The sequence below is a fragment of the Panthera tigris genome, chromosome F3, assembly GCF_018350195.1.
Source record: "Panthera tigris isolate Pti1 chromosome F3, P.tigris_Pti1_mat1.1, whole genome shotgun sequence".
Taxonomy (NCBI): Eukaryota; Metazoa; Chordata; class Mammalia; order Carnivora; family Felidae; genus Panthera; species Panthera tigris.
The window spans coordinates 9957808-9970331 of record NC_056678.1 but is presented as its reverse complement, the minus strand read 5'-3'; the positions used below and the strand labels follow the sequence as shown (position 1 = coordinate 9970331).

The 12524-nt window shown below is 42.0% G+C and overlaps 1 protein-coding gene across 1 annotated transcript in view; it reads left to right on the top strand.

Moving 5' to 3' along the window:
• The first annotated feature begins 6526 nt into the window (after positions 1-6526).
• The window catches only part of FMN2 (formin 2), a 387917-nt gene continuing 381919 nt past the window's right edge, over positions 6527-12524 (top strand). The window contains exon 1 of the mRNA XM_042976529.1: positions 6527-8117. Coding sequence (XP_042832463.1) covers positions 6527-8117 — 1591 coding nt within the window. The remainder of the gene's footprint in view (positions 8118-12524) is intronic.

Below are 12524 nucleotides of genomic sequence, written 5' to 3'. Positions count from 1 at the left end.
TGTGAGTTTTAAACTTCTTTTGGATTCCTTGTGATCAGAACAAGTTCCTCTTAATTTCTGTGTGAAAGTGCAAAGATCTAAGGCATTTGTTTCATAAAGAGCAAGCAAGCATTGCCCCTAAACTGAAATACTTATTTTTTCTCCGCTTTGGGTCTTTTTTGCTCTTTTCCCCTTGTTAAAAGGAAAACCATAGGATCAAAATGGAGTCATTTATATGAAGGTTCCATGTCAGCCAAACAAAACTTAATACTAAACTTAATTGAGGCTTGGGTGCCTGGGTGGCTTAGTTGGTTGAGCGTTGACCCTTGGTTTCAGCTCAGGTCATGATTTCACAGTTTGTGGGATCCACCCCTGTGTGGGGCTCCACATTGTCAGTGTGGAACCTCCTTGGGATTCTCTCTCCCTCTCTCTCTGCTTCTCCCCTGCTCACTCTCTCTCCAAATAGATAAACTTAAAAAAAAATAAATTGAGGCTTTAGCTTCTTCTACAATGTAACCTTTAAACAGATAACCTGAAATTTCCTGGTCGGCACTTGGAGGTAATTCACTGATAGATCTCTTCTTTTTTTGCTTTAGGTGACCTTGACTAAAACAACACATTCTTTGCTAATAATTTCTTTTTTTCTTCTGTTCCCTCTCTTCCTTTTCTGCAGTTTGATGGAGCTCCTTTCTATTTGCTAGATGAGAGGCTGTCTAATTCATGAGTCATTGAATAAAGTCAATTTAATCTTTAAATTTAATTCAATGAATTTTCTTTAATACCATATTGTAATAATTAGACTGGCTCTTAAATTCGAAGAGAAAATGCTGACACTTAGGATTCAATGTAAAAGCATCTTTAATATATATTAAGGAGCAGTGTGATTAAAACCAATATTAAGATCATCTTCTGAAATATGCATGGACAAACTAATGTCTATTAGGACAAACATAGGTATGCATGCTTCTTGGGGTGTCTTGTTTAATGAAAACCCATATATTTGGCCTAGTTTTTGTGGACAGGTCTCATTTTATTTATTATCAAATTATTTATTACCAAAACCAGAGTGCTCTGTGGAATATAGTTTTCTCTCTCGTGTCCATATTTATACTAGAATCTCTCTCTTTTTTATTTTTTTTAAAGTAATCTCTAGGCCCAATATGAGGCTCAAACTTACAACCCCAAGATCAAGAGCTGCATACTTTACCAAGTGAGCCAGCCAGATGCCCCACTTAGAATCTCTTCCCATGCTTGTTCCATGGATTTTTTTTTATTATATACCTACATGTCATTAAAATGACATAAAAATATATAATACTATTTTAAAGCTCAATAACACAGTTTGGATTAATGTTTGCAGATTCTAAGAGTTGCTCAAAAAGCTCTGAAAAATCTAAGGTTAAAGCTGTGCTCAGAAAAGAGTGACTATTTGCCATAGATGGCTATGAAGCAATTGACATGTGACTAGTCTGAATGAGATGTTGCCGTTAGTAAAATTCATACTGGGTTTCAAAGACTTAGTATGGAAAAAAGAATGTAATCTATCCCCCTAATAATTTTTTATGGACTTCTTGTTGAAATATTTTGGATATTTTTGGTTATGTAATTATTCTTCAAATTATTTTCATCTGTTTCTTTTAGCCCTTTTAATGTGGATACTAGAGTATTTATGTTACCATTGAGGCTTGCATTACATTTCTGTTGGACAGCATTTCTCTCCAGGCCAAGGATCGGCTGTCTCAATCTTAATTCCTTATTGGCTCTGTCTTTAGAATACTTTTTGTGACTTCTTGTCACCGAACAAGGTAAATTATGGACTTAAAGTGGGCTTTCTATAGGCAAATTCCGAATAGTTGTAGTGCATTCTGTATTGCTTGGGCAAAGTAATGTTTGACTTGTTCTCAGTTTTGTAAGCACTTAATTTCCAAGTACTGCATTGGTGATAACATGAAAGAGGGTGGTAAAAATTGAAAGCTACATAATTCTTGTTTGTGATCCATATAATGATTTCTGTAAAAGAGCTCTGCGGATTCCATCTTGAAATTTTCTGGTAGGAATAAGGGCTTTTTATAATGTCAGCAAGTATGTGAACAATAAGAATATTTATGTAGACACATTATTTCATAGAATATGAATGTCTCAGGGAAGAGTTAATTCTCCATTTAAGATACTGGTACTATAGTTAACAGTAGTTAAAGTCTTATTTGTCCTGTTAGGTTCTCTTTTCAAGTTTTTGATTTGCCTTAACTGAGAAATACTTTTCAAAATAATAATAATTTCCATTCTTTTACTCATTCATTCACATTTATTGACTCCAGCACTGGTGAGAAGCTTCATGATAAAGCAGGTGCTCAACGACAGCATAATTGGCATTTTGGGTTGAAGGGAGGATGCTGTCCTCTGCATTTTGTTTAGCAGCATCATTGGTGCTAACAGCATCCCGACCATTATGAAAACCCAAAATGTCTCCAGACAGGGCCAAATGTTCCCTGGGGAGCAAAATTGTCTCCCCATTTGAGAAGCATTGATAATAGCAAGAAAGAACAGATGGGAGTTGGAGGTGGGGGTAGGAGAAAACAAGGGAAGTGGCAGTTGGGATCAAACAGATGAGTGGATGTAAGAGACATAAGGAGGAAGAATAGAGAAATCTCTGGGATTGCTAAATTGTGTGGACTAAGGCAGAGACAGGAATTAGCAACAAGCTGGGTTTGGGCAACTGGAGAGATTGTGGTGCTTTTACTGAACAACAACAACAAAAACCAAAACAAAAAACAAACAAACAGGGGTGCCTGGGTGGCTCAGTAGGTTGAACGTCCCACTTCGGCTCAGGTCATGATCTCGCAGTTCGTGAGTTCGAGCCCAGCATCGGGCTCTGTGCTAGCAAACAGCTCAGAGCCTGGAGCCTGCTTCAGATTCTGTGTCTCCCTCTCTCTCTCTCCCCCTCCCCTGCTCATGCTCTGTCTCTCAAAAAATAAATAAATGTTAAAAAAAATTAAAAAACAAAAAAAAAAAACCCAAAGAGAATGAATATGCAAGAGCACATGAGTCCCATTTCAGATATGGTGGGTTGGACTGGGGGCATGGCAGTGCAACTGTTCTCTAGAAAGTGGGTCCAGCAGTCTGTAGTATAGGAGTAAAGTCAGGGCTGAGAGGTGGATGGAAGAGGCCAAGTCTTAGTAGTTGATATCAGGACAGAGTTGTCTTTCAAGAAAAAGTCATTCACCTGCTGGAGAAAAGAGTCAGTTGGATAATTAGCACCCAATATCTGATTGTTTTGCTAGAGAGTCTCAAACATTCATCAAGGTGAAGCATAGTGAAAACTAAAGACACATATCAAACATTTCATTATGGAGAGATACTGAATTGAGAGAGCAATGAAACAGGAGGAGAGCTAAAAGAAAACAGAAGAAGAAATGACATATATAATTCAGACAAACAGGTAAAAGTGAAGAGAGGAGGACTGATTATTCACTTACTGTTAATTGAGTGCCATAAACCTTTATATGATTTTAATTTCAAAGAAGCTGGGAAATACAACATTCTTGTAACTCACTCTCTTATACCACATTTCAAAATTTCAAACATACAGAAGAGTGGAAATAATTTTACGGCAACAGCATATATCCATCACTTAAATTATACAATTAAAATTTAAATATACCTGCTTTATTACGTTATCTGTCCATATCTCCATCCATTAAAGCATCTTAATTTTTTGATGCATTTTTGAGTAAGTTGCAGAGTTTAGTACATTTATCCCACATTCACATATGCATATTATGAACTGGAGTTCAACATTTGTTAAAAATTTTCCAATCTACTTCTATTATCTTTAAAGTCTATATCCAATTCCTTCTGTTGGAAAATGAGTAGCAACTAATTTCATATACATTTTTGGTGACCTGTTTGGGATGCTAATACTGAAGATTTTTTACCAACAATTATTCTAGATTAGATTCTTGAATATACAGGCTAGCCATACCTGGTTTTTTGTTTTTTGTTTTGTTTTTTCCTGTGTCCTGGTACCTAGTATTTGGCCAGGCACAAGGTAGGATCTCTATTTGTTAAATGTGTTTTTTTGCAACTGGAGATATGGTATCATTTCTTCATCAAACGGAATTAAGCTTAGGCCATGCCCCAGGCATCTTTGGGACCACTAAATACTGTTCGCCTTCATGATGCTCTTACCAGTCCATGAAATAATAAACTGTGTAGTGTTGTTTGTTATAAAGAATTAGGAACCTAAATTTGTAGGTTCAAGTAATGCCTTTGCTGCTATGGGACCTTAGACAAATCTCAGCCTGAACTTATTCATTAAGTTTAAATTGGATTGAGAGTACCTACCTACATTTGGTGCCCACACTTGTGATTTTCCAACAAGCCTTTGCATGTAGTAGAGCTTTGTCACCTGTGACCTGCACACAGCTGTCATATATTGTTTCACATTCAAAGGATGTGAAAACATCAGCAGTCTTGTCTCTTCTCTCTTCTGTCCTCCCTCCTTGCCTTCTTCTCTCCTTTTTTTTTTTTTTTTTTTATTTCTGGAACTTAAATATATCTCAGAAGTAAATAGTAAAGAAAGTAAAAGTAAACAAAGAAAGTAAAAAGAAACGAAAACCAACAAATAAAAAACTTAAAATAGTTTGGAGTCAAAGATGTCTTGTTAAAGAAAGAGCAAAAACCAAAATCCATAGTACCTCAGTGTTCAAAGAGGCAGCAAATTCTATTAGCCTTAGGCAAACTGTGCCCTCTGAGGAGTCTGCATTCTAGAAAAGAGCAGTTTTGTGAAAGGGGAAACAAAGGGTTTTCAAGTACTCCAGAACCTCTCCAAGACAGGGCTGTTACCCTGGCAGAGTTATTCTTAAAGGTGATTTCTCCAAAGCATTTATTCTAAAAGGCCACCTAAAATGACTGGCTGCCTGACTTTAAATCATCTGTTTCTAAGAATATAATTTGAAAAAGGCTCCTACTTATTGCAATGGAGTACTTTTATATCGAAGACTCATACGACCATTTTTTTAAACATAAAAATGGTTAAAGAGAGAGGTTTAAAATGTAGTTCACAATATACAAAGGAGCATTTGCTTGCCGAATTTAAATTGCGTCATTATAACATGTACTTTTTCCTCCTTTGGACTTACTTGGAATACTAACATGTTGGATAGCTACTACATATTTTCAAAGTGCTTAAGGATGAATTTGTAACTCAACTTATCATGACATTATTGTAACATTATTGATTAACGCTGCTTTAATCTTAAAGATTCTTTAGATACCCAGGATGTTGAAAAATGCTTTCATATGGGTAACTAAATTTCCTAAGTAACAGTGACAACATTTACAACGGAGGAAATTTTTCTATTAGTACAGGAGCCAGAACGTTAAGAAATTCTGTTAAACTGTTACAAACTTGTAATAAAGGCAAGGACAAAGTTTGCCTTAAAGGGTTTGCTTGGGAAGCAGTGGTTTATAGCATAACATCTGAATTCATGTGTCTGTGCCAAGGGTGTTTCCTTTTTTGTCTTTTTCCTTTTTATATGCAACAACAATAGGAGCATGTTTAATATTGATGAGTCTGACCTCCTGGGAGTTATAGTATATGTACCCTTTTGGAATACAAATGCTATTTGATTTATATGGTAAATACATAGAATTTTGGAGATTAGCATTTTAATCAACTCTAATCTCTTAGGATTTTTTTTTTAATTCACTTTGCTATTTTGTCATAAAAAATTCGAAAAATGAACTTTTGAAATGGCAGCTAATCTCTCAAGTAAACAGATGCAAGGTCTGCATCAGACATAAAAGCACTATATGTAGCAACCATTCCTAAACCATATGCTCAAGCACATTAACAGTGTTCAAGCCTATCAGTTATTAAAGAACAATCCATTCGCTCCACAAATATTTATTGAAGAGCCATGCTTCTTCAGGCACTTGAAGGGGGGAGTGGGTAGTATACGTGGCCTCGATATTATAGAACCTCTCAATTGGAATTTGGCTTCAGTTTTTTCACCGTTTAAAATTCTTTTTAACTTTTTTTTTTTTTTTTCATGGCAGGTCCCGGAGCTTTGAAGTTCCATGTGCATCTTCCAGCTGACGAGCTCTTTCCACGGGCACAATGCATTCGATTCGCACGGCGGAGATGAAAGTCTCCGAGATTGAGCAAACAGTTTTCGCGCCCGGCTTCGGGGAGAAGCCGAGCGAGGGCGGAGGAGGGGGCGGCGGCCATTGGGGGGCCAGGCCCCGGCTGCGTTCTGCGCAGCCATTGGCGGACTCAGAGCGCAGCACTGAGCATGTTCTGGGCTGCCGCCCGCTCGCTCTCGGCTGCAGCCGCAGCCACGGCAGCCGCGGGAGCAAGCGCGCATTGTGCGAAGCGGAGGCAGATGCTAGCAGGGCCAGCCCCGCGCGATTTGGCCTCCTCTCCCAGCGGCTCGCCTGGCCGCCTGACTGTCCCGGGAGCCTCCCCCGGTGCGGGCTGGGGGCCAAGGAGGGCCGGCATGGCCTGAATGCTGGAGGCGCCTCGGCTCTGCAGCGGGATTGCAACATGGGGAACCAGGATGGGAAGCTGAAGAGGAGCGCAGGTGATGCCTTGCACGAAGGCGGAAGCAGCGCAGAGGATGCTGTCGGGCCCAGAGATGTGGAAGCCACAAAGAAGGGGAGCGGGGGCAAGAAGGCGCTGGGCAAGCACGGCAAGGGGGGAGGAGGTGGCGGCGGGGGAGAGCCAGGCAAGAAGAAGAGCAAGTCGGAATCCAGAGCCTCAGTGTTTTCCAACCTGCGGATCAGGAAGAACCTGTCCAAGGGGAAAGGCACCAGCGGCTCCCGCGAGGATGTGCTGGACTCCCAGGCCTTGCAGATCGGGGAGCTGGACAGCGCGCACTCCCTGGTCACCAAGACCCCAGATCTCAGCCTCTCTGCAGACGAGACGGGCCTGTCGGATACCGAGTGTGCTGACCCTTTCGAGGTAACCCGTCCAAGTGGCTCTGGACCCACCGATGTTGGGGTTGGGGGCAGGGTGGTCTTGGGGGATTTGGAAGCTGCTGCAGGGGTGCAGGATGGACAAAGAACCAGTTCCGGCTCGGACACGGACATCTATAGCTTTCACTCGGCCACGGAGCAAGAGGACTTGCTCTCAGACATCCAGCAGGCGATCCGCCAGCAGCAGCAGCAGCAGCAGCAGCAGCAGCAGCAGCAGCAGCAGCTGCTGCTCCAGGGCCCTGGGAAGCCTGCAGCAGCCCCCACAGCCGCCTCCCCCCAGCCCGGGGCCTTCTTGGGCCTGGACCAGTACCTGCTGGGCACGAGCAGCGCAGCCGGGGAGGCCCCTTGCAGTCCCGACACGGAGCAGGCTCTGTCTACCCTGTCTGACCTGCCTCGGAGCCTGGTCACCGAGCCCCGGGTGCCCGAGCAGCCTCCACCCCCCGGAGCCTTAGCTGTGCCTGGCCTGCCGGTGGGCCAGCCTGCTGCTGCGGACTCGCCCTCCTCCCCGGCCTTCCGGTTCCCCGAGTCCTCACCAGCGGAGGAGGGCTCGGCCAGAAGCCCCGGCCCAGCGGTTGGGGACACCGATGAGGAAGGCGAGGAAGATACTTTTGAGGATGCCCCCCGAGACTCTCCCGGGGAGGCGTGGGGCCTGGAGGCGGGAGAGGACCCCCCGGGGCCGGGGGCAGAGCCCGAGGGGGAGCCCGGCAGGCCCGGCGCCCTGGCAGCCGCCTCCCTGCCAGGCAGTCCTGCGCCCAGTCCACGCTGCTTCAAGCCCTACCCGCTCATCACTCCCTGCTACATCAAGACCACCACCCGGCAACTCAGCTCGCCCAATCACTCTCCGTCTCAGTCTCCCAGCCAGAGCCCCAGGATCAAGAGGCGGCCGGAGTCTTCCCTGAGCCGGGGGCCCAGGGCTGCCCTCATCGCCGCCGCCGCTCCGCCCAAGAAGCACCGGGCTGACGGCGGCCTCACCTGCGGCCTCAGCCGCTCAGCGGACTGGACGGAGGAGCTAGGCAGCCGCGCGCCGCCGGCCGGGGGCTCTGCGCACCTAGCGGAACGCGAGGCTGCCTCAGAGGGGGGCGGTGGGGTGCCCCCCGTACGGGCAGCCAAGGTGTCTGGGGCGCAGGCGGCTGCAGATGGCTTCCAGAACGTGTTCACAGGTGAGCGCGCCCTGCTGCTGGGTCACCTGCCGGTCAGGGCCTTCCCCGGTCACTTGCTCTCCTCGCCTTGCGAAGCCTAGACTTGCTTCTGGCATGTCCTGACTCAGGGAATCCTTTCACGTCCTGCTTTCAAGTTTAGTAAAATTTCTGGGTTTTTATTGTTCTTTTTTTTTTTTTTTTTTAACAAGGTCTTAAGGGGAACAACTTTGTTATGTCTCCCAAGTCATCGCAAGGAAGGGCTGCTCCAACCATTTGTCCAAAACGTGCTATTCTCTATGTCCAGGGTCCCGCCAGGCAGATCAACTCTTTTTCTTTTCTTTTTTTTTTTTTTCACAGCTAACTGAGCCATCATTGTCTTTCCTTCCTCATCCTCACATCATTAAAAATAAGAAAATTGTTAATGATTTTTTGACAAGGGTCAGCGTGGGAGAAACAAATAATTTATTCCAGTACTATCCAGAGGCAAGCTCTGACTGCTCTAATATATATGTGTCTGCTTACGTATGTAATATGTAGTTTCTGTCAGCAATCTGGGTTGACTACTCCGTGAAGTTAAGGGGATGTACTCCAGTTTGCTGATGCAACCACTCTTAGAAAGTTAATAAGTAATGAAATAGAATATTAGGGATAATTTTCATTTGGTTTTATGTCCAATCAACACAGGTATAGCTTGGAGTCGCTGAAGGTGAGAAGACCGCAAGGACGTGTAATCCAACTGGTGGGCACCATAAAAGCCCAGCTAAAGGGTCCATTTGCTGTGGTAAATAGTTTATCCTTTCTTATAGGTGTGTAGGTCCCAAGGCCTTACCTTAACTACTCATTGTTTCATGTTCTCTTCCTTCTACCCTTTTTTTTTTTTTTAATGTTTAAAGTTTATTTTGAGAGAGAGAACAAGTGGGGGAGGAACACAGAGAGAGAGAGAGAGAGAGAGAGAGAGAGAGAGAGAATCCCAAGCAGGCTCTGCACTGTCAGCACAGAGCCCGATGCAGGGCTCAAACTCACGAACCATGAGATCATGACCTGAGCCAAAATCAAAAGTCCAACGCTTAACGGACTGAGCCACCCAGGTGCCCTCTTCCTTCTACTCTTAATTATTAAAGGAAATAATAAGTGCAAGAATTTGTGGAATAGGAAAGAATGAACATTTATGCAATTACTGGTAGGTTTATGATAAATATTTGCATGGTAATAATTTCAAATGTAATTTGAAAAGCTTAAGTCTTCAATTCTGGTACTGTAATAAATAGGTTATCTATAAAACATTTCTTGGGGCTCCTGGGTGGGTCAGTCAGTTAAGCATCTAGCTCTTGGTTTCAGCTCAGGTCATGATCTCACATTTGGTGGGTTTGAGTCCCACGTAGGACTCTGCTCTGGCGGCATGGAGTCTGCTTGGAATTCTCTCTCTTCCTCTCTCTCTGTCCCTTCCCTGCTCTCTCTGTCTCTCAGAATAAATAAATAAACATTAAAAAACACATTTCTTAAGTGACATTTCTCAATGGGCATAGCTACTTTGTTGGCTAAATGCCAACTTGTATTTCCCACATTTTTATTTTCACCTGTATTTTACATATGTTTCACCTTTTGTTTTACATTTATAGATTCTTATACTAAGAGTAGTCTTTATTTATTCACTTTATTCATTTATTTATTGCTTGCTCTCTTTCTTTTTATTTTTTTTAACTTCTCCCTTCCCTTTATTGTGTAGGTTAAATGAAAAGGGATGCTTATAGTCTAATACCCTTTAGATAAGTTGTAAAAAATATGAATAAAAAACAAAAAAAAAAGGCCTTGAAAGATCATTTTTGAGGGAAGAAGATAGGAAAATTCTTGAGTTAATTTTTTTAATTTAATTTTGGTGAGAAATCATGTGTTTCATCTTTATCTAGGTAATCATTCATTTATAAATATATTTTTTTAAATGAAAATGTCACCATGATTCAGATTATCATCTATTAATATTAATGATTGCTCATTCTAATAGCATTAGACTTTGGATATATATATATTCGCTTTAACTTAACATATATATATATATATATACATATATACGTATATATATATGTATATTCTTGGCAGCCACGTTGTATCAGGCAATATGCTAGTGGCTGGACATACAAAGGTCATTAAATCAGGGTTTTGTTTCTCCAGGGCTCCCTGAGTACGCAGGAGCACATGGAAACATGCAGTATAGTGTTCTGGGAGCATCAAGGGTACAGGGACTGATCTCCTTGGCAGGGGTCAGGGAAGAGGAATCCATTCATAGGAGGATTTTTCAGAGTCCTGAAGATCGTAGGCCCTTAAGAGAAAAACATGGTTTATCCTTGTTACTTGCATTGCACTTTATTTTGCTAAGTATTTCCAAATTTGAAATTTTGGACAATTAAAGGAGTCCTGTTCAGTGAGTACCTGTGTTCTATTTCCCTCTCCAGGGAGAATTTTTTACTGTACAAGGGTGAAATTGCAGAGTGAGTTGTTTTAATATGGACATTACTGATTTTGTCTTTGATGGTTGGATATATAGCTGGTCTGTGATCAGTAGATATTTGTGTAGCAGTTTCCATATATTTAGCTCACCCACTCACTTTCTTTTCAAAAAAAGAAAAATTTGTGGGTTTAACCTAATCTTGTAACTGGTGGGGAAATGCAGGTAGGTAAAGAGATGAAATAATTTTCTCAAGGTCACACTGTGATTCATTCAGAGGCAGAGCCAGAAATAGAAGCTGAGTCTACTGATTTAAGTCTGAATGTCCTTGCTTATTACTTATTTTTGGATGTTTGACACTGTAAGGCAACATGGAGTAAAAGCTGTTTCTAAAAAATACAGACTTTATAAGATTTTTCAGTTCCTGTTTCTAATAAGGTCCATCCCTTTAATTGTTGAACATCTGGCCTTCCTTGGGCTGGAAGAAGAGTGATTGTTGGTTAGACTGATCCAGATTTTCTCTAGGCAGCTCTCAGGGACACTGTTCTTGTGGTGGAGTGAATCCAGATTGACACAGGCCCCTGTTTCTCAGTTGCTGTCTGTTTTCTTGTCATCTGCCATCACATTTGGTTCTTTACCATCCTCTACAATTTTATGGGTGTCTTGGATATTATCAGAGGCCTAGGGAACAGTAGTATTCTCCTTAGGGAATCTGTTTTGTTTTCTTTTTTTGGCCTTAATTTTGCATGCATGTCTTTGGATCCATTAATTGCCAGCTGCCTTTGAAGCAGGTGATCATTTATCTATAAACTTCCATAAACATCATTTATTTTTAAACCATAGAATGAGGGTTGTCAGCTCTGCAGAAAGGAACAGATGTTTTTGCTTTTTACTGCCTTCCAAATGTAGGAGAAAATTCAAGTGGAAAGAGATCTTCATGGCACATGTTTGTGTTTGTTTGGTAGATATAAAAACATTTAGTGATGATGGAGACAAAAACTTTATCTTGTGTTAGCTGTTAAAAACCGATGATGTTTTAGGCCATTGCACTGAAATATTTCCAGTTAATTTGTTTGAAATACAGTTGTTTTCAGTGCTGAGGAGAAAAAAATGGCTTCTGAAATTTGAGAGGTTCTTTTGTACATTAAGTCTAGCAGAAGCTTGTTCATAGATTTTTGCAGTTAATTAAAGTTTAGACAGGGGCGCCTGGGTGGCTCAGTCAGTTAAGTGTCCGACTTCAGCTCAGGTCACGATCTCGCGGTCATTGAGTTCTAGCCCCACGTCGGGCCCTGGGCTGATGATGGCTCAGAGCCTGGAGCCTGCTTCCGATTCTGTGTCTTCCTCTCTCTCTTTGCCCCTCACCCGTTCATGCTGTCTCTCTCTGTCTCAAAAATAAATAAACGTTAAAAAAAAATTAAAGTTTAGACATGCGAGATGTTAAATTTGTGATGCTAAATCACTTTTGATAGGAAGCTTTCCAAAGTCAATTATGTGCTTATCTGTCTTTTTTTAAACACATGGAATCAAAGTTTAATCTGTTTTAAACGGCTTAGTGAAGGCAGGCCATTGTTACGTGCTGTGAAAACACTGGGGACGCCCTCCACAGCTATTGCAGTGTGCAGGGTGGCTCTAGTCCTGAGTTTTTGCATCTTTGTTTCTTGGCTCTTTCCTTCCTCTCACTCAGCTATTTATTCATAGAGCTGTCTTTGTCTTCTCTCCACCCACCCCTCATACTTCTAATTTGATCTTTCTGATCAATTTGTTATTGGCTGGCAAAGCCTGTAATTATCATGTAAAGTTATATTTATTGCACTTCTACTAAATGGCAGATACTGTGTGGTGCATTACATAAGTGTCTATAATCCTGACAACAGTTTTAAAGTATAGCTGTTTACCCCCATTTTCCCAATGAGCTAAGCAAGGTTCAGACCAGTGAAGTAACTTGCCTAAGGGCATTAAGCTAGTAAATCCCTCCTCTAAGATTT